Below are 21,743 nucleotides of genomic sequence, written 5' to 3'. Positions count from 1 at the left end.
AAAGTTAGGTGGCCCAGTAGTTTGGGCTTGGGACTTCCATGTTGGAGGTGTCAAGTTTGAAACACCTTACCGGCAAAAGCAAAAGCAAGGAATTTGGCTTCTGAGTTGAGCTCGTCGCATTGGGCTTGCCCAATGCATGTTACCTCTCCTGTGTAGTTTATGAGTTATTGCATAAGAGCAGAGTTTTTACCTTGTGTGCACCCAAACAGTAACGACTACGACTTTCACTTAAGTTTGGCATAACAATTCCAAATTCCAGACATTTTTTTAGTATGACAATTTCAAACTCGTTATGTTAATCTTAAGCCGAGGGTCTTTCAAAAAACAAAAACAAAAAAAACCTATGTAGGAGAGTAAGGCTTGCATACACACCAGCCTCTCCAAACCCCACTTTGCGTATATTCTTGTTGTTTTACTGTAACATGTTTCGTCTTCCAATATACACAACACTCCCATAGTTAAAATAGAAACTTGAGTTGCAGTAATAGTACAACTGTACCATGGTTTCACTCACTAAAGGACATTCCAAGGTAAATCATAAACTTCTTGTCATCAACCAATGTTTGCTACAATGGAACAGATGATGAATCATCCGCTTCTCACAAAAGGTAAAAGGAACACGGGAAAAGTGGGGTGAAATGGAGGGAGGTACGCTGAACACTCGAACTTCTGCTCAAGTAATACCAATTTAGACATAATTCGGTACTCGTAAAGTTCTTTGAGATATGAACTCGTTGAGTTATCAATGAAGGAACCTCCAAAAAAAGGAAAAAAGCAAATATGATCTACTGTGCTGGAGCAAGTTGTCTCAATTTAGCTTGCAAGATAACACCAGTTTCATCAGCAATACTTTTCTTCTTTGTTGCAACCTGCATTTGTACAAATGATTACTAAATGAAATTGTGCTTTCAATAACAAATGAAAAACATGATTAGAGTTGTTTGTTGTCAAACTATAAATCCTAGGAAAATCCTCGCAATATCATCTGCACAACATATATTAAAGGATAGAAAGATACTCCCTCTGTTTCAATTTGTTTGTCTTGCTTTCTCGGTTAATTCCTACTTCCTGATGCGAAGCTAAGCAAGGACATTGGAAATGCGCGGAAAGAATAGAAGTAGAGGAGTGGTCAGTTGCTGGAGAACGTCAAGGGGAAAGAGTAAAAAGGACAAGAACAGGGAAGTAATAAATATGAAGGAAGGAGAACGACGACGTCACAACAGAAGGAAAAACCTGAATTAGAACAGGTAGCACATAGAGAAGGGAAGAATCTGAAGAGTCCGAGGAATAAAATATAATATAAATGAACCATTTGAAGGAATATTGAAGCTACAATTTACACTAATGGTAGGCCAGAATCCAGTTTGAATTGGTGATGTTTCCTCATGTCTCAAAAAGACCTTTCACGGGAAGGAAACTACGATAATGAAAAGTACGAAAGAATTGATAGGTCAGCACCACTTTAAGGTCAGTATAGGAACACAGATTGTTGAAATTTTAGCACAGCCTTATCACATATATCAGTGTGGTGGTTTAACTTAGCGTAGTTATATGAGCAGGTGAGGAATACAACCTTGTAGTAGTAGGCATTCCAAAGATATCTGGAATAAGGTGGGATTTATATTTAAAGATAACAGGTTTAACTTATGACTTATGTTGCCATTTGATACCTCTGAAACTCTTTTCTATTTCATTTTGTAAATAGCAACAGCTTTCAAAAGCCAAAATTCTGATAGGGAAATGAAGCAGGTTTCTCAGAAACCTGTTCTGGATAAAACTTGTAACAACATGAAGGGGAAAACTTCAGACAATCTTCACCACCCTACTCTCAAAACCTAAATGCAGGTGGAAGTGATAAAAATGAGAAAGCAAAAACAGAATGGCATATAAACACTATATCCTTCTAATGATATCTGTCCTTGAGAGAAGACATCCATGAAGTCCACATTAAAGGTGGGTAATCCTGCAAGGCAAGCTTTTTGCGTAAGGGTAAGCAGCTTGCTAAGCTATCTTTCCATGAGATACAGAGGAGAAAGGCAGTACATATTCTTTCTAAACCACTTGCAATTGACTAAGAGAAGGTTACTGAATACTTATAAACCTTTTTGTAGATATTAAATGTCCAACTTATTTTTCTGAACTCTTCCTTACAACAGAAATTAAGCTTATGACAGTAATCACACTGTTCGTAATGATGTTTCTCAATGAGTTTAGTGTGTGTGTCGCACATGCATTGACAGAGGCCAAATGATGTCCTTTAAAACCAACTTCTTGTATATTTGCGGTAGGTGTACATGGCTGAGAACGCCTTGGAACCCATTAAAATAATTCACTTTAATTTTTCTCACATCAATCACACTGTACAGAAGGTTGGGTTACATTAGATAGATGAATAAGATGATATCTCACAAATCATAGTACAACAGAAATATCAGGTAGGATTGTTACAGATAGGGTACTCAGTACACCAGAAATGAAACCCCTTAGAAGGTTTCTAGCATGGAGAATTTATGTCAAATCAGTACATAAATAAACTAAAATAAACAGCTCAAAACTTGCATATAAATTCGCTCCACCAAGTAAAACAAAACAGATACTTACATCAAGAAGCTGCTCATAGTTGGACTTTAGCAGGTTGATTTTCCGCTCACAGTAATCTTTTCCTTCTGTCATAGTTTTCTATTGAAATAAAGAAAGAACACAATCTTAGGGTTTGAACCTTCTAGCAATAGGACCATGTGAAAAGATAATATATGGCTTTTCTATAAATGAAATAACTGAAGCATGGAATAACGAATGTGTTCTTTTCGATAAAGCTACCACAACAGCCCCTTAAATTTGTGAGACATCACTGCTTCGTTTCTTGAAAAAGTTTAAGGTAAATGGATGATCCAAGAACTACATATAACATACTTCTAGGTACAGTACATGAAAGATACATCTTTGAAGAGAAATATAACTTACTTAGACCTACAAAGATCAGAAAATCTAGAATAAACATCCAACTACCTAAACCTAAGAAAACCAAATAACTAGAAAAGGTCAAAATAAGTGTCCACTAGACGTCTTTTTCAGTCCAAACAGAAGATCATAACCATAAAAAGATATTTAGCATGTAGAAAGAATTTTCCGAATCATAACTACATTGCTTTCAGCATATATTGCAACAAAATCCATTACACTTTCCTGGAAAATAAACAACTCATTAGCACAGAGGAAAACTCAAGTCTCTGCAAATAACACTCCTCAAACCAACGATATCAATTATGAGCTCTAAAGAGAGAAGGTAAAAAAAAACAGGAAAAATAAAATCTGCCAAGAACGACACAATTTAAACAGTCTCACGTTCCTCAAGAATCCAAAAAAAGTACGTCAGTCACACAACCAAGGTACATTAACAATGAACTTCTTACATGCTCCCCCATACGACTTTCTTTCCATTTTGCTACACTTCAAAATGTTTGAGACCAACATTTCTATACAACTTACTCAGCTTCCAAAAAATACAAGTTCATTAAACTATTCAATATATAAAATTATGATATGTTTTTCTTAAGACTTAAATCAAACTAACTTTTCAACTACTATGTTTATTTTCTTTCACTACACAGATATAATTCACAAGTCAAATTTAACTCCTTAATTTCTGTGGGAAATCAAACACTTGCATATAAAATAAAACTTTGCTAGGAAATAATTATACACATGAAAAGAGAAGTCATCTTTACTTAAGTTGCATGCACAGAAGCATCTCCCATGCTCTCCCCATCCTAATTCACCCCAGAAACCCATCAACCACCAAACACCACAAAAAAATGTAAATTTAGATTAAAGATCGTAGATATGTCGATTCAATTAGCAGAAATTACAGATGTACCAACAGATAAATACAGACCTCAACAAAATATCCAGTGCCGACATCTACCAAAACCTTATCAGCATCATCTAGTGTCCCCGGTACATATAAAGACGCTGTTAAAGGCACCAACATTTTCTTCCCTGTGCAAGATATCCAATAAGAAACAAAACCCATATCATAAATTTCACAATAAAATCAAAAGAACATTCTTTTACACCTAATTCCTAAAAGCTTGTTTTGCAGCACAAGAGGGATATCAACTACCATTTTCATCCCCGAGCACGAAAACACAGTGAAAACACCAAAACCCATATCATAAATTTCCCAATAAAATCAAAAGAACAATCTTTTACACCTAATTTCTAAAAGGGATTTTGCAGTACAAGAGGGATACGAAACAACATTTTCTTCCCTTAGCAAGAAAACACAGTATAAAAAAACAAAACCCATATCATTTTTTTGTTGATCATGTAAGGTTTTCATTGATAATAACAAGGTCAACTTGGCCATATACAAGAGAAAATACCAAAAAGGAGAGACCTGCAAAATATGGTTCTCTCCAAACAGCACCCAATGCTCTATACAAACAGGAACTATATGAGTGCACCAAATGAAAATAAGGGATCGGAGACTACTCCTCAATTGAGCAAAGCTCATCTCCACCCCATATTATAAATTTCACAATAAAGTCAAAAGCCCACTCTTTTACACCTAATTCCTAAAAGGGTGTTTTACATTACAAGATGGATACCAACCAACATTTTCTTCCTTGAGCAAGAAAACCAAAACCCATATCATAAATTTCACAATAAAGTCAAAATAACAATCTTCTACACCTAATTCCTAAAATGGTGTATTGAAGTACAAGAGGGATACATTTTCTTCCCTGAGCAAGACAACACACTAGAAAACAACACAACCCGTATCATAAATTTCACAATAAAATCAAAAGAACAATCTTTTAATTCTTAAAAGGGTGTTTTGCGGTACAAGATTGATACAACCCAACATTTTCTTCCCTGAAAAAGACAACACAGTATCAAAAACCAAAACCCATATTATAAATTTCACAACAACAACAACAACCCAGTGAAATCCCACAACGTGGGGTCTGGGAGGGTAAAGTGTAAGCAGAACCAAGAGGTAAATTAAAAAAAAACAATATTTTACACCTAATTCCCAAAAGGATATTTACCAGAACAAGAATGAACACGAACCTTGAGGGCGTAGTGAAAGATCTTGAAGGGCATTAGATGCGATTTCGAGTCGAGTAGTTGCTGTGCGGATATTGTTGAGACTATCTTGAAGGAGGTTCACTTCTAGATCGGCTTGTTCTTTCAGTGCCTTCAGTTGCTCCACACTCATCTTCTCTATTTCAAGTGTTCTAGACGCCATTTTCTATTGACACCCTTCTACTCAAAAGAAAAAAAAACCTTTGCTGCTGCTTTGATGGCTGAAGAAGCCTCTCGCAGTGTTGAACAGTTTAGCTTATTGGAGTCCTTTTTACTGCGGCCTCTGTTGTGTCCAACGCAAAAAATAGTAAGTAGTAGGGGTCCTTATTTTAATTTATGATTATTTTAATTTCATAAAACATCAAATATTTCAAGTATTTTTACATGTTTGTCCTTTATTATTTTTATTTTGTATTAATAAAATATTTTTTTTCATGTTAATAAATAATTAATTCTAACTTTCCACATGAAATGTTAAATATCATAAGATTAAATACAACAACAACAACTCAGTAAAATCTCACAACGTGGGGGCTAGAGAGGGTAAAGTGTACGCAGACCTTACTCCTATCAAGGTAGAACGACTGTTTCCGAAAGATCCTTGGCTCAGTAAAAGCATAAAAGAGGTCAGATAATTGTCATGAACCCTCGCTATTATTCTTATATTTACCTTTTTTATTTTCCTTTCACTATTTTTATTCTCTCATTTTTGAATATTTTAAAGTCTATCAAACATCGAGCTTTCTACATTATGCAAAATCTATTATTGTGTATTTATAAAAATATCAACTTTATATTTTGGTGTCTTATTCAAATTTCAACTACTGCAACAAATCAACAATATTTTAATATCATTATATCAACTTATAATATACAACCAAACACTAAGAATGTACCAAACAACATATAGTAATATCAAAATTAAGAATGTGTTCTTTACGAAGAAAAATATTCTTCGTGAAAAATATTTTTCTTTATTTATCTTAATTTTGATGGATAGAATTATTTTGTACTTGTTGGTAGTTCATAGTTGAAGATGGCATCGTCGAGGTGCGCGCAAACAAAAATAGATGTATTACTAAATTATTTACAACAACAACAACAACAACCCAGTGAAATCCCACAACATGGGGTCTGGGGAGGGTAGAATGTACGCAGACCTTACTCCTACCAAGGTAGGACGGCTGTTTCCTGGAGACACTCGGCTCAGTAAAAGCATAAATGCATAAAAAATGTTAGATAAGAATAGAAAATTAAAAGCTTTATGAGAAAAACAACAAACAAATAACAAACAGATGACAAATAAATACAAATAAATAAAGACTAATAACAAATAACGATTAAATAAATAATGAAAGCGTCACAGGTAAAATTGAGTAATCAAAGCATAGAAAGTAATAAATAATAACAGAAATAACAGAAATCAGAAGTCAAAGCGCAAGAGATCGTAATGCACTACTACACCTATGAATAGAGAAGAATAACGAGACTATGAACTAGCCTTCTACCCTAATGTGGGTCCTCCACACCCTCCTATCTAAGGTCATGTCCTCCGTAAGCTGTAACTGCGTCATGTCCTGTCTAATCACCTCTCCCCAATACTTCTTCGGCCTACCCCTACCTCTTCTGTAACCATCCATGGCCAGCCTCTCACACCTCCGCACTGGGGCATCTGTGTCTCTCCTCTTCACATGTCCATACCATCTCAGTCGTATTTCCCGCATCTTGTCTTCCACCGAGGCCACTCCTACCTTGTCCCGAATAGCCTCATTTCTAATCCTGTCGCTCCTGGTGTGCCCACACATCCATCTCAGCATTCTCATCTCAGCAACTTTCATCTTTTGAATGTGAGAAGTCTTAACTGGCCAACACTCCGCCCCATACAGCATAGCCGGTCTAACCACCACTTTGTAGAACTTGCCCTTAAGTTTTGGTGGCACATTCTTGTCACATAGCACTCCGGAAGCGAGCCTCCATTTCATCCACCCTACCCCAATACGATGTGTGACATCATCGTCAATCTCCCCGCTGCCTTGCATGATAGACCCAAGATACTTGCAACTACTTCTCTTTTGGACGACCTGAGCACCAAGCCTAACTTCAACATCAACCTCCTGAGGTGTCTCACTGAACTTGCACTCTAAGTACTCTGTCTTTGTCCTACTCAACTTAAACCCTTTAGACTCCAAGGTATGTCTCCAATCCTCCAGCTTAGCGTTAACTCCGTGGCGAGTCTCATCGATCAGGACTATGTCATCCGCGAAAAGCATACACCATGGCACCGCACCTTGAATTTGTCGCGTCAATCCATCTATTTAAAGATGAAAATTTCCTTTTAGAGTAATTAATTCATCTATTATAACGACACATTCTTTATTAATTACATATTGCATAACAATCTCGTCACTACTAATCATTGCAAAATAATTTTTATATTACTAATCCACTTATAACTTACTTCTAATCCAAACAAACTTTTAGTGTTTTTAGGACTCCTATTTTAAAACTAATCGAAATTCATATTTTTTTAAATTTAATCACCTCATAATCAACTTCCAACGTGTGAGTCTGAAGTTGGAATTCTAAATTTCTGGTTTAACATATTTTTGATTTTTTTTTTGACTTTAAAGGTCTGATCCTACAATAAAGACGATCAAAAGTTCAAAATCACCTATTTTGACAGTAATTGGTTGTAACTTGTTGTGTTTTCAGGGGTACTCAATCCTCCAAATGACTAAATGGATCCCCTACAAATTGAAGAGATGAAGAAAAATTCTCAAGCTAAAAAGGAAAAAAGAATATCATTCTTGCTTCTCCTGTATCAAATATATAACTAACTCTATTAGAAACTTTACTATTGATCAAGGAAAAAGTGATCATAAATCATAAGTAATCAAACAGTCTGGTGTCAACTTTCAACTTATTCTCCATCATTTTGCCATACATACATGAAGTAGACCATCCTCCATTAAGGAAGGAAGCTTTTGCTTTAGCACAAACTGCAATTTTTTGGCAGCCCAACATACTATTAAAAACACCCTCCCAGATAAATGAGAAGTGTTCTTTGACCCCATAAGTTAACAGCAATGTGCAGCCGAAAACGTATGTTTAACAAACTATATCCTGAGAGCTTAAGGCCATTTCCAGGAGGAACATGTCAAGACTCACTAGGAATAACGTTAAAGAAATGATACACCTCTTCTTCGTCGATGACTCCAACCACCGTTGAACAAACTGAACAGCATACATGTTTATATGTCTCGCCCATATCAGAACCTGCTTCAGCCTCAGAAGATCCACGTCCTTTCTTACCCCTCTTTCGTTTGCTTCCAAGCTGTGCCACCACTTGTTCACTCTTGATCTTGCAATTGACTACAAAAATTGCTCGGTACTGCGTAACATTCTTTTCGTGCCTGCATCATCATGATTACATCAATTCTGAATTGCAGATTTATTATCCCACCCACTAAAAAGCTACGAAAAGGAGCAAAGAGAGCTTGCATCAGACGTAAAATGCACCAAGTCACTTTCTTGATTGAACAGAAGATGAATTACATGCTAATGCAGAGCAATGGTCTTAAAATCGGATGGTGACTCAACAGGATTTCAGTTTACAAGTCGATTGATAATAATTAAACTGAGTAATGTCATAAAGGTTCATTAGTTCGACGTATAGCAAGAAAATGATACCAAAAGCTTCCTGTAAAATGCATCCACCTCCTCAGAAAGTTAATTTCATTTTCAAACGTTGCACTTTTGATCCCTCTTGTTCAGAGCTAAAAATGACAGACCCGTTTATAAATGTCAATACGAAGATTCAACAAGATCTGTTGCACTTCAAGTTCAGGCCTATAGAGATTCAGCAACACCTGCTAGCAAAAGAGGGGTTCCACATTCAAATTCGGATTCAAAGAGATCAGATATTTCTGGCTGTTCTGGCGACAAAAACTTTCAACTTGCCGTTCTTTATTTCCTAAAGTGAAAGAAATCCAGAGAAAATGGAAGAAGAATTAAAATGAGTTTATAGTTCAGCTGGTTCCTCTACATTGGCTAGGTGAAAACAGATTGGATTTCTTCTGGCTAACATTCTTTCCTAAAGCCAAAAAACCCAGAGAAACCGTCTTTCTACATTGCAAGATTCCCAATGTATGAAGAGCATGCAGAAGACATCAACCAACTCTTCCTATATTACATGATCACTAGCCAACTTTCGATCATGTTTTTCTGCAATTCCTGGACAATGCTAAACTCCACTTTAGACTTGCTGATTTGTAGGGAAAAAGAGGAACTTTACAAGAGGTCAAAGTAGATTTGGAATACCATTCCTCAAGCCATCTGGTGGACTAATTGGCTTGAAAGAAGTAGCGGAACTTTTGAAAGAAAAAAGAGAAACACATTTAACCTTAAACATAGACGTATTTCATTGTTAGATTTTTGATGCAACTTGACACTTGAATATGCTTCACAACATGTAATTTTACCTTTGTCGCTAGTGCAAGTGTTAATTATCTATAAACTTTACCTCATTACTTATTTTTAAAAGCGAAGAAAACGGAAGAAGAATCAAAACAGATTTGAAGTCTTTTGGTGTTATTGACCAACTCTGACTGGACAACTGGCAGTTCCTTTAATGAAACATCTCTAGGCGTAAGTGTTTAATCATTTCTCTATTTGTCTTCTAAAATCTACCCGAACTCAAAAACTAATATCCACCTATCCTCTTCTTTCCTTTCTTTCCCTTTCTTTCAATTAAAGACATTCACTTAAAAATCGACAGCCAGACAAACCACCTTGAAAGAACCTTGTAATTGATTACTTTATCACCATGTCAAACTTAAAACAAAATTTTCTGGACACACAGGACATAAGAGCATTATGTTGTTTATCCGATAATATTTGTGCTGATTGAAATTATTCAACGCTACCTATCTCCTGTTCATGAAAGGCGACTTCTCAAGTTCTATTTAAAAATTGATGTCTACCGTGTCACAGAAAAGGCATGATTCTCTCAAGCATACTAGCATATCACACAGATCAGACAAACCCCTTAATCATCCAAACCCAAACTACTGTGACAGAAACTCAGGCAAGGATAAGGTGTTAAATGGGTATTCTCCTAAAAGTTCATGAATAGAGTTGAGAAACTCAAAAAACTGAGTGTCATATGCGTCTTTCATTTTAGGTGTAGAAGGCTACAACTTTAGATTATGCACAGTGACACCCCAAAGAAACAGGATTGCAATTCTCTCTGGGTCAACTTACAAAATCTCTGATCAGACCCTTCAGATAAAACAAAAAAGTAAACATTGTGATACTCGACGGAAGCATGGTTACAGAGTAGCTTACAAGAATACAAGGACACTAAAGCAAACATCAACCTCCGCTTTTGATTGATTTTTCTGTCAGGATTGATATTGGTGGGTGGGTTCCAGTGCCACACTTTTCTTGCTTTTATTAAATTATTCTCTTAGCATTGGAATCAAATGGACCTCCATTAAGCAGATGGATATAGATGATTCATACAGCCTACACAACTCAACTGGAATTGAACATAGTTGACAGATTAATTGGTTGAAGAAGATCTAAAATACCAACAATTCCAGTGGTAATTGGTAAAGTAACAGAAACATGCAATCAACTATATTGTTTTTCATATTCGAATCACAGGGATATTCTAGAAACAAAAAAGGCCATACCTTTGACAATCTAGACAAAGGGTGGTAAAACAAGCTGGACAATTAAGGATGGCATCAGAAGTACGACCACCCCTTTTCTTTTGGACCCAGACTTCATCTTTGTCATCAAGTTCTGGATCATAAAATTCTGGCTTGACGGAGTAATCTATCTCATCATCATCAGAAACTGACAAAACAACAAATTAAATATAAATTAGAGAATAACTCCATATTACACTAAATAATGCAACAAGAATGTTTCATCCGAAGTAAAACTCACATATCTCAACAGTCCTGAGGATTTGGCTTTTGAATTTAACAGTATAAGCAACAAATTATCCTCCATACACCCGAAAACAGAAAATATTAGGGGAATAAAGGGATCTTAGGAAGTCTACACTCTATAGCACTAATTGGTAAAAGTTAATAGTCAGGGTTGGTAGGTGATATGATCTGAATTTCTAGCACGTGATGAGCCATTTAAAACCAAGTGGTTTATCTCAACAACAACATATCCAGCGTAATCCCACTCGTGGGGTCTGGGGGAGGGTATCACGTAGACCTTACCCCTACCTTTGAAGGTTAGAGAGATCAATTTTGATAGACGCTCGGCTCAAAAGAAGTGTAGACAAATCATGATGGAAAGGAAAATAATGACAATAAAATAGCAAGATAAACAAATCAAATAAAGCAACAAGTAATAATGAGAATTGAAGAATCCATTACCAAAACAGGCTAAGAAAACATATAAAATAAAAAGTAAACATATCTGCAACAAAGTGGTAAGATAAACACGACCAATGAAGTATGACCAACAAGTAACCAATAAACAAAAACAAAGTGTAGGATATTGTGCAAGAACGGAGAACAGGAGAATAGCCACATGACTCTCGCACATAAAGGTGACAAAACACTCGGCTACTACTAACATTCTACCCCAATCCTCGGACTCCAAACCTTCCTCTCTAGGGTCATGTCCTCAATAAGTTGGAGGTGTGTCATTTCTTGCCGAAGCACTTCCCCATGTTCTTCTTCAGACTACCTCTACCTCTCCTAACCCCCACAATAGCCAACCTCTCACACCTCCTCATTGATGCATCCGCAGACCTCCTTTTTAAATGTCTAAACCATCTCAGTCTCGCTATCCTCATCTTGTCACGAAGGTCACTCCCACCTTCCCCCTGAATGACCTTATTCCAAATCATTTTAGCAAAATTATTCATGGACTAGGTAGTGTCACGAACCAAGCCCATGACACGTATTGTCCGGGCCTAGGCCCACATGGATTTATCTTTTGGGCTACGCTGCATCAAGCCTCAAAAGCGTGCTTACCATATGAACTTGAGCTATGTCTTATAAAGTTCTTCACTTTCCTCTCCATTCCTATACGGGATTCACTTAAAGTGTAATGTGCACCTCATCTTCAGAGCTTGCCAGCCTAGAAGCATCTCAATCCTTCTTGACCCGCTCTCATCACAGTTAGTAGTGCATTTTAGCTTCTCTAACACAAGTATACAACTAGTTAGGACTGTACATAATATCTTTTCATCCCATTGTAATCATCGATTTGAGAAACGAATCAGCCTCAGTTTTAGCTTAAGCCCTTTAGACTCTTTCCTGCAATTCCTTCTCTACAGTATTTTTTGTTAAATTTTCAGTGAGCTCCAATTTCAGATTGTATCAGTAAGGTCAATTTTACATTTGGAACTTAGACTGTCAATCCATCAATCAATTATGCCTCAACTCAAACTAATGGTCAATAACGTGGATTGAGCACCGTGAGATCTCAGGTTCAATTTCTAGCAGAGACAAAAATCACTAGGTAATTTCTTCTCACTTGGTAGACAAAGTTACCTGATATCTGTTACTAGTAAGACCTGATATTTGTTACTGGTGAGAGGTGACGTATCGCCTGAAATTAGTTGAGGTGGCCATACAACTAACGTATACAATAACATAAATTAGCTTGAGGCATGTTAAAAACACTAGATATTTCCATTTCGCCCATACGGTGAAGAACATAATTAGGCGAATTTCTAAAACCTCCACAAGCTCTACCAGTTACAAACATAATTGTTACCTGTTTGCTGAGAGTGAGATGGCGATTCTTCTCCTTCTTCTTCTTTATGCTTTTCGTCGTCTTTGTTGTTCATCTCTCTTTAGGTCTCGGATGCCGGAGGAATTGCGCCGGCGCCGGTGACTATGAGAAAGTTCTGGTACAAAAATATTTATTGGGGACTTTTTCAGAAAAAAAAACTAAAATGGTCCACTAAGTTTTGAGATTGATCAGCTATTGTCCTCTTTTATGTAACATGAACAATATTAGTATATGATGTTTGGATGAAATACATATGTGTCCCTTAGATTTTAAGTTTTGTTCATTTAGATACGTTAACCAAACATTATTTGTGTAATTATATTCAACATGTTGTTGTATATGAATGAAACTCTAATGAATTCTTTTAAGAGCTAAATATATAATTTGGATATTTAATTCATTCTCGATTTGGCACGTGTAAATGCATCTAACTCTACTCTTTAATTTTTTTATAAAAAAAAAAAATGATCAAAATATTCTTAAACTATGCAAAATTGAACAAAAAATTCAGTAACAAATAGTTTGGTCCAAAAATATCTTGTCATCAATATTTTGATCCAAAAATACCCCAAAAGATATTACACATTGATTGCGTATTCCAAAATACGAAGACAAATTGTACTCCTTTCGTTTTAATTTATTTGTTATACTTTTTTTTAATCCATTTCAAAAAGAATATTTTTTTTTCTTTTTTAATAACCATTTAATTTTAAATTTTCACATGACATTTTTAAAATCACAAAATAAATTTTTTTTTTAGTAAATTCAAATATCTTATTTGTTAGTCAAAATCAAAACTGAACAAGCAAATTAAATGAGGAGTATTTTATTTTTTATAAGTTCGGAGTTCGGACGTTAGTGTTCAAGTCATTTTTTAAACTTATTTTGCACAACAAAAGTTTAACTAAAGAAATTAGTATTAAAATTTTGTTTTATTTCTTTAAAAGAATGTAAAAAAAATTAACCAATTAAAATTACAGGATCATTAAATATTTTGATAAAGTAATAGATACTCTTTTATTTTTAATCAAATATTTTAACAATGCGTATCTGATTATTGGTCCCCAAAATAAATAAAAAATAAAAAGTTGCAAAAATAAATAAATAAATTTCTCAAAAAGTAATACTCACATAAAAATGGTACATATGAGATCTTGAGGGCCACGTTTACACATTTTCTGACCATCCAAATCTAAGCTGCTTTTTCATTCATTCTAATAATCAAAAAAAATATTTCGAAAGTTCATAAGTTCTCCATTATTTATGTGGATTATTTCTATATTATAGAGTACATATATAACTTTGATACTAATAGAAATCAATTTTAATCACATAACTTTACAATAATTGTGCAAAGCTTCCGCTAATTTCCTCTAGATTATGGTGTTTAACATTGGCTTAATCAATGACTATTTATTATTCGGTTCAATTCTATACAAATTCTCATGAAAAAATAGAAAAGTTATTTTCAACACAACTTAACGTATATTATATAGCGTGGCATTACTGGACTATGTTATATATTGTTTGGTGTGTGCAGTAACATAAAATTAATATCAAGACACTCTTATTCGCGTCATCACACCTAAGGTTATATCCTCGCTAATCATCTCTTTCTAATAATTCTTCGACTTACCTCAGCCTTTCTTTGTTCTCACTATATCTAACCTCTCATAACTCCGCATGATGAAAAGATAGAAAAATTATTTTTCATACGACTTAACGTATACCAAGTGGCGCGGTATCATTGGAGACTTTATTTGGTGTGCAAAAAAAAAAAAAAGGTGTGGACCGAAAAACATCTTCTTCTTTAGAGATAACTGAAAAAAGTTCTCTCGAAGCATTCAACAATGGCGATAATGGCTTCCGCCGCTACTTCAACTTCGAGGGTTTCTTATTATCCTATGACGCATTCTTTCAATACAACTTGTAATTTCACTTCTCCTTTTCGTTCTTCATTTTCTTCTTTGGGTTGGAAGAAAGTTAGGTTTTCAATTGGAAATCGAAGGGGAAAGTTAGGGTTTCGAAATTGTTCGACATTGAGGATAAATTGTGGTGGTGTATTAACGGAGATTAAGGAGGATGAGTTTTCCGACGTCGTTTTGAAGTCGGATCGTCCTGTACTTGTTGAGTTTGTAGCGACTTGGTGTGGACCTTGCCGTTTGATTGCTCCTGCTATGGAATCCCTTGCTGAGGTTCTTCTTCTTCTTCTTCTTCTTCTTCGAATTCTATTGAAAAATCGTGTTTTGTAGCACAAATTTTTCATTGATTCGCAGTGGAAAAAATCTTTGTTTCTAGTAGTGTGTATTGTCTCGTTAGTAACAGTATTGTGTAGTTTCTTGTACTTCATTTTCAGTTACTATATGGTGCTTCTTGTATTTGATTATTGTATTATTTTTCAGTAGTTACTGTTTAGAATGTTTGAATATGCTTTCACTTTACTGCTTTTTCTGAACTGTTTTGGACTGTTATCCTTGAACTGAGGTCTATCAAAAATAATTTCTCTACCTTTGAAGTAGGAGTAAGGTCTGCCGACCTTCTGCTCTCCCTAGACGGACTACACTGGGTATCTTCTTCTTCTTCTTGTTATAAATCTTCAATTTCCCCTTGTCAATTTGTTTCTTCAATGAGCATGTTGAGCTAATGAAGGTGCGTTTGGTGTGAAGGAAAATAACTTTTTTTTGGCCGAAAGATCATTTCCGATGTTTGCTTAACTTGAATTATAGAAATGATCTGTTCAAGGTCTTTTTCCCCTTTCATGTAGAGTTAAAGATTCAATTTTTTCTTCAATGAGCATGTTAAACTCATAAAAGGTGTGTTTGGTATGAAAGGAATCTCTTTTTATTTGTTAAAAGATCTTTCTTATGTTTGCTTAACTTGAATTATTGAAATGTGCTGTTCAAGGCCTTTTTTTGCCATTTCATATATAGTTAAAGATTCAATTTTTTCTTCAATGAACATGTTAAACTGATAAAAGGTGTGTTTGGTAGGAAGGAATCTCTTTTTATTTGTTAAAAGATCATTTCTTATGTTTGCTTAGCTTGAATTATTGAAATGTGCTGTTCAAGGCCTTTTTTTCCCATTTCATATGGAGCTAAAGGTTCAAATTTTTTCTTTAATGAGCATGTTAAACTAATAAAAGTTGTGTTTGGTATGCTGAATTTCTTTTTATTTGTTAAAAAAACCATTTCTGATGTTTGCTTAACTTGAATTATTGAAATGTTCTGTTCAAGGCCTTTTTTCCCTTTCATGTAGAGTTAAAGATTCAATTTTTTCTTCAATAAGCATGTTAAACTGCTAAAAGGCGTGTTTGGTATGATGGAAAATATCTTTTTCTTTTTGCTCAAATATCATTTGTGATGTTTGCTTAACTTGAATTATTGAAATGTTCTCTTCAAGGCCATTTTTCCCATTTCGTGTAGAGTTCGAAAAGCTATTATGTGTCTAGAAAAATGTCCAAAAGCCTTTAGCTAAAGGATACCGCGGATTGACAATTCTGTAATTTAAATAAGAACTTTTAATGAGGAAAGACTGAGAAATTTTCACGCAGGAGCCAGTGAACGAGAGCTCTTCTCATTTTAGTATAGCACGTTTTCATTTGAATACATCAGCATAATGGTACATAGTTATGTCTTCTTGTGTTGAATCTTGAATCATTAAGCGATTTCCGTCTCTGGTCTTTCTTGTTCTTGATTTTGAAGTAAATGTTATTCCCGAAATCATTATTTCCTTTACTTTCAACGTTCAGGAGTACAAAGAAAAGATCACTGTTGTTAAGATAGATCATGACGCGAGTCCAAAGCTCATAGAAGAGTACAAAGTATATGGATTGCCAACTTTGATTCTCTTCAAAGATGGAAAGGAAGTTCCAGACAGCAAAAGGGAAGGCGCGATAACAAAAGTTAAACTCAAGGAGTATCTTGATGGATTTCTAAAGACAGTTTCTATCGCGTGACATTTTGGCAAAAGATTCGTATTTCTGGTATCTTCATCAGTCTATGATCGACGAGAGGCAATTTTTTTGTCTTGTTAGTATTGTTTATCCTGTTTTTGCCTATAATTTGATTTGCTTCCTTGACTAGCCAAGAATAATGGGGATGCATTGTATATTTTAGCTGTCTAATGGCGCGAACCTGTTTGGATTTGTATATTTGAGCTGTCTATATGATGAAAATAATTGCATATTTTCAAATTTATGTAATTTGATTTGCTAACACAGAATGTTTTGTGCATCGAGCTAATATTCTTTTAATGCTAGTAGCAGTTGACTTAAAGAACAGCTCTGATTTATTGATCAGAAGCTCATGTGCTAGAGACTGTACCCTGTAGAAGTCACAGTGATATTCTACTACTTTTTACTTATTCAAAAGCCCTGTAGCACGTATTGTCTGTTTTGGGCCAAGACCTAAATAAATTTGTCTTTCGAGCTACGACATCACATCAAGCCTTGGAAAACGTACTTATCATGTGAATTAGAGTTATGTCTACATTGAGTGTGCTTAACTTAAGATTGGGAGCATGTGATGATTTTTGAGAAAATGCAATACAATTTAGAAATAGAAGGATAAAAACGTATTTGTTGAATTATGATTAAAAAATAATAATAATACCACAGATAAGATCATGTAACTAAAGTCCTAAATGCCAAAACCAAAAGAAATTGAATTAATGAAAATAAAATAGAGACAATATGAAGTATTTATGTCTTAATTAAATTAAAAAAGAAAATAAAATGAGTAAAATAATAATTAAAGTGTATATTGATTAATTTAAACAATGAAATAAATCTAAGCAATAGGACAAGAGTTTGACATAAAAAAAAATTCCCTTTAATTTCATTGAGATTTTGTTAATGCAATAAAATCAAGTGAGCAAATAAGTCAGATTACAAACAAGGGCTAATATTACTCCCATTTTTCATGGTAGAAACGAATAATCATCTTGACCTCTTCAGCCAGTATTACTGATTTCAGTAAAAATTTAACAAAAAATAATTATCAATAAATTAATATCATCCACAAACATTTTATATGGATAAAGTTTCATTTTTTTCTTACAATTCTCTCCATCATCACATCTCCTAAGAATTTGCCCTATTTTATGGATGATTCATGATTTTCACCTCTTATAAATACCTTATATTAATTTTGTTTTTAGAAAAATAACAAGCAAATTAAAGAGACAGGGCAGGCAACAAGTTTGCCGTGCTCATGTAGAACAAGGGAAAATAAATATTATAAAAACAAAGAAAAAATAAATCCAAAGGACTCTCAAGAAGAAGAAAAAAGGAAAAAGATTATTGAATTTTTTTTTAAAAAAGGCCTTTGTTTCTTATATCCCTTGAAACTAATCTTGTGTATCCACACCCACTATCAAATAGGAAAACTCATAAAAGAATTTGTATATAAATTATTTTAATTATTTTTTTTTAAAAAAAAAGTTAGAGATTTTATTTCGATAAATTCATAAAAAGATGGCAGGAGGATTTGCAGGAGGTGGTGGTGGTGGTGACTATGAAGGAAAGGTTACAGCTTTTGTTATTATGACATGTTTGGTTGCTGCCACTGGTGGTCTACTCTTTGGTTATGACATTGGTATCTCAGGTAATATATTTTATTTTCTATTATTTGATACGTGCTTTTTAATATGCTTGTATTTTATAAAGGATTCTATGTTTAATACGATGAAAGATATTTTTTTAATTAGAAAGAGAAGAAATTACCTTTCATTTATCCTTGTTTCTATTTTATTCCCGATAGAAACATATTTCTAACCAAAGAAAACATTTATTTTATTAATTAAATATTGATAACGATATCAACAAATTGAGTAGTGTTATTAAATGAAATTGTTGAGTATTTAATTTAAAATTGGTAATAATTATGTTGAGAACAAAGTGACATGAAATGAAAAGTCATTTCTCTTTTTTTTTTAGTGGAAAATGTTTTTGTTTGTAATCAAACCATAGAAAAATTACGTACTTATTTTCTGAAAAAAAAAATTGGGGAAAATATTTCCAGTTGTACCAAACACACCCTATATCTACTAAGACATTACAGTAAAACTGTGTCAAATCAAAAACATACAGGGAAATGCCTTTATTAACGACATTCTTTGAATCCCTTTTTTTTTAATATTTGTCTATACATTTTTAGTCGTAAAAAACACACCTTCTATCTATTAGGACACTACATTAAGAACACACATTTTTGAATCCCTTTCTTTCCATACTTTTGCCTATATATGTTTAGTCGTACCAAACCACCCTCTACCTACTAAGACACTATTATAAAAGTGTGTTGAATCAAGAACATAAAGTAAAACGTCTTTTTTCGTACCTTCGCTGCTTATATATTACTGTTGATGATTTTGATTCATAATTGCAGGAGGAGTGACATCTATGGATGAATTCTTGCTCAAATTTTTCCCAAATGTGTATCACAAGGAGAAATCCTTGAAAGAAGGAGGAAGCCAATATTGCAAATTTGATGACCATATGTTGCAACTCTTTACCTCATCACTCTATTTAGCAGCATTAGTTGCTTCATTTGCAGCTTCAATAACGACGAAAGCGTTTGGACGAAAAATCTCCATGCTTATTGGTGGTCTAATTTTTCTAGTAGGCGCCGTCCTGAATGGTGCAGCGATGAACTTGGGTGTACTCATCCTTGGGCGCCTACTACTAGGTGTTGGCATTGGTTATGCCAATCAATCTGTCCCAGTTTACCTCTCAGAAATGGCTCCACCTAAGCTTAGAGGAGCGCTCAACGTGTGTTTCCAAATGGCTGTCACAATAGGCATATTTGTGGCGAATTTAGTCAATTATGGTACCTCTACCATGAAGAAAAACGGTTGGAGAGTGTCCCTTGTTCTCGCAGCTGTCCCTGCTGTTATCATGACCGTAGGAGCTGTATTCCTACCGGATACACCTAATTCATTGATCGATAGAGGACAGAAAGAAGAAGCCAAAACTATGTTACAAAAAATTCGTGGTACAAGTAATGTGGACAACGAATTTGAGGACCTTATCATAGCAAGTGACATGTCTAAGCAAGTCCAAAATCCATGGAGCAACATAATGAAACCAAGGTATAGACCACAATTGACAATCGCGGTCCTCATTCCTTTCTTCCAACAACTCACTGGTATCAATGTCATCATGTTTTACGCCCCCGTCCTCTTCAAAACACTCGGTTTTGGGGACGGGGCTGCCTTGATGACAGCTGTCATCACCGGAGTGGTCAATGTCGTCGCCACACTTATATCCATATTCACTGTTGATAAATTTGGAAGGAGAGCCTTGTTCCTTCTAGGTGGTACCCTCATGATTATCTGCCAGGTAACAAAATTCAATAGTTTATAGATGAAACAATCAATATGTGATTGATGGAGTAGTTGCTACTTTATCAGTTCACATAAACCCAATAACTTTGGCTCAATTCACTTAATATCTATAACTATTTGACTGTAACGCCGTACAACTACATTAAAAATACAATATACTAAGATGAAGTACTACTTATGAGTTGACATAAACCTAACAACTTTTGCTTTAACCGTCTATAAACTTCAAATCCTGAATATAGACAACTACATTGAAAGCACAGTACAGATAGAGTACTACTTATGAAGCTAACAACTTTTACGACCTTATAAACTTCAAATCCTAAAACTGACATTTCTTGTTGTTTTTGTTATAGATTGCTGTTGGTTCCATCATAAGCAGTGTATTTGGAATGGATGGTCTAGGTTCATTCAGCAAAGGACTTGGAAACATTACAGTTGCCTTTATTTGTGTATATGTAGCTGCATTTGCTTGGTCATGGGGACCATTAGGTTGGCTTGTTCCAAGTGAAGTTTTTCCTATGGAAATTAGATCAGCAGGACAATCCATTAATGTCTCTGTCAACATGTTTTTCACCTTTGTTATTGGACAACTCTTCCTTACAATGCTCTGTCACATGAAGTTCGGATTGTTCTTCTTCTTTGGCGGATTCGTTGTCATAATGACATTGTTCATCTTCTTCTTCCTCCCCGAAACTAAAGGTATTCCTATCGAAGAAGTAACGAGGATTTGGAAGAATCATTGGTTCTGGAAGAAGTACACCCCAGCTGACGATAATAACAATAACAATGCTCATGTTTAAAATGGATCGTAAATATTATTGTTTTTCGAATGTGATTTTTTGTTAAAGTTATAATGTTAATAAACTACTCCCCTTTTTTTTTGTTGCTTGCCTAATGCTATTGATCATGTAATATGTTGTGCTTTGTCAATGTTATGTTATTATTAATAAGAATCCATTTCATTTTGCAACTATTCTTCACCTTTTACAAAATTGTATATTTCTACTCTTTATTCAAATTAATTCAGAAGAATATGTACCTATCTAAGAACAAATGAAGTAACAAAAGGGGTGATTGTGGAAACTAACGCGGCGATCAAAAAGAGAAATGAATTTGACTTCTTATATTCTTTCTATTTCCTCACTCACGTGCATATCTGAATGAATGACATTTGTTTATTAGTAAAAAAAATTAAAAGCTTAGATTAAATTTAACTTAATTATAAACATTTTAAACTATATTTCGGGGCTTACTTTGGAAACCACTCTTCAGGTAAAGCTCAACTTCCACAAATTTAGAAACTCATTGATGTTATACTTTTTCGATTATATTTTTACGTCTATATATAAGATTCATATCAATGTCAATTAATGAGAGTGTGAACCTATAAAGTACAATATATACTTCTTTAATTTTAATTAGAAGACGATTATTTAAAAACAGTAGATAAATGTCAAATATCTAAATATACACATGAGAATATAGAGAGAAAGTCAAATAGAGAGGAGTTGGATCCTCCACTCCCAGCATAT

General features: G+C 34.4%; 4 protein-coding genes across 4 annotated transcripts; 2 read left to right on the top strand and 2 right to left on the bottom strand.

Moving 5' to 3' along the window:
* Positions 1-458: 458 nt before the first annotated feature.
* Positions 459-5,393, bottom strand: LOC129887957 (prefoldin subunit 5). The gene is made up of 4 exons (XM_055963215.1): positions 5,077-5,393; positions 3,896-3,999; positions 2,602-2,679; positions 459-869 (listed from the first exon to the last, which is right to left on the bottom strand). The coding sequence occupies exons 1-4, from the start codon at positions 5,252-5,254 to the stop codon at positions 786-788; spliced, it is 444 nt and encodes a 147-aa protein (XP_055819190.1). The 5' UTR covers positions 5,255-5,393; the 3' UTR covers positions 459-785.
* Positions 5,394-7,908: 2,515 nt separating this feature from the next.
* Positions 7,909-13,030, bottom strand: LOC129887956 (uncharacterized). The gene is made up of 3 exons (XM_055963214.1): positions 12,847-13,030; positions 10,788-10,953; positions 7,909-8,504 (listed from the first exon to the last, which is right to left on the bottom strand). Exons 1-3 carry the CDS (start codon positions 12,917-12,919, stop codon positions 8,249-8,251), a joined length of 495 nt encoding a protein of 164 aa, XP_055819189.1. The 5' UTR covers positions 12,920-13,030; the 3' UTR covers positions 7,909-8,248.
* A 1,562-nt stretch (positions 13,031-14,592) lies between these two features.
* LOC129887955 (thioredoxin X, chloroplastic) lies at positions 14,593-17,048 on the top strand. Its single transcript, XM_055963213.1, has 2 exons — positions 14,593-15,059; positions 16,613-17,048. Exons 1-2 carry the CDS (start codon positions 14,715-14,717, stop codon positions 16,817-16,819), a joined length of 552 nt encoding a protein of 183 aa, XP_055819188.1. The 5' UTR covers positions 14,593-14,714; the 3' UTR covers positions 16,820-17,048.
* Positions 17,049-18,086: 1,038 nt separating this feature from the next.
* On the top strand, positions 18,087-21,097 carry LOC129887953 (sugar transport protein 10). Its single transcript, XM_055963212.1, has 3 exons — positions 18,087-18,467; positions 19,251-20,203; positions 20,565-21,097. The coding sequence occupies exons 1-3, from the start codon at positions 18,338-18,340 to the stop codon at positions 21,009-21,011; spliced, it is 1,530 nt and encodes a 509-aa protein (XP_055819187.1). The 5' UTR covers positions 18,087-18,337; the 3' UTR covers positions 21,012-21,097.
* Positions 21,098-21,743: the final 646 nt, after the last annotated feature.

This window comes from Solanum dulcamara, chromosome 4, assembly GCF_947179165.1.
Source record: "Solanum dulcamara chromosome 4, daSolDulc1.2, whole genome shotgun sequence".
Classification (NCBI taxonomy): Eukaryota; Viridiplantae; Streptophyta; class Magnoliopsida; order Solanales; family Solanaceae; genus Solanum; species Solanum dulcamara.
The sequence above is the reverse complement of the archived record's forward strand: the minus strand, read 5'-3'. Positions and strand labels throughout refer to the sequence as shown.

Bases quoted from the DNA above. Each gene is read 5' to 3' on its own strand.
- LOC129887957 (XM_055963215.1), bottom strand. From the start codon at position 5,254: ATGGCGTCTAGAACACTTGAAATAGAGAAGATGAGTGTGGAGCAACTG. The intron at 4,000-5,076 runs GTTCGTGTTCAT...TATCTTGCACAG, and splicing joins TCTTTCACTACGCCCTCAAG to GGAAGAAAATGTTGGTGCCT. The intron at 870-2,601 runs GTAAGTATCTGT...GTACAAATGCAG, and splicing joins ACTATGAGCAGCTTCTTGAT to GTTGCAACAAAGAAGAAAAG.
- LOC129887956 (XM_055963214.1), bottom strand. From the start codon at position 12,919: ATGAACAACAAAGACGACGAAAAGCATAAAGAAGAAGAAGGAGAAGAA. The intron at 10,954-12,846 runs GTAACAATTATG...TTGTTTTGTCAG, and splicing joins ATCTCACTCTCAGCAAACAG to TTTCTGATGATGATGAGATA. The intron at 8,505-10,787 runs GTATGGCCTTTT...ATGATGATGCAG, and splicing joins CTTTGTCTAGATTGTCAAAG to GCACGAAAAGAATGTTACGC.
- LOC129887955 (XM_055963213.1), top strand. From the start codon at position 14,715: ATGGCGATAATGGCTTCCGCCGCTACTTCAACTTCGAGGGTTTCTTAT. The intron at 15,060-16,612 runs GTTCTTCTTCTT...TTCAACGTTCAG, and splicing joins CTATGGAATCCCTTGCTGAG to GAGTACAAAGAAAAGATCAC.
- LOC129887953 (XM_055963212.1), top strand. From the start codon at position 18,338: ATGGCAGGAGGATTTGCAGGAGGTGGTGGTGGTGGTGACTATGAAGGA. The intron at 18,468-19,250 runs GTAATATATTTT...TCATAATTGCAG, and splicing joins TTATGACATTGGTATCTCAG to GAGGAGTGACATCTATGGAT. The intron at 20,204-20,564 runs GTAACAAAATTC...TTTTTGTTATAG, and splicing joins CCCTCATGATTATCTGCCAG to ATTGCTGTTGGTTCCATCAT.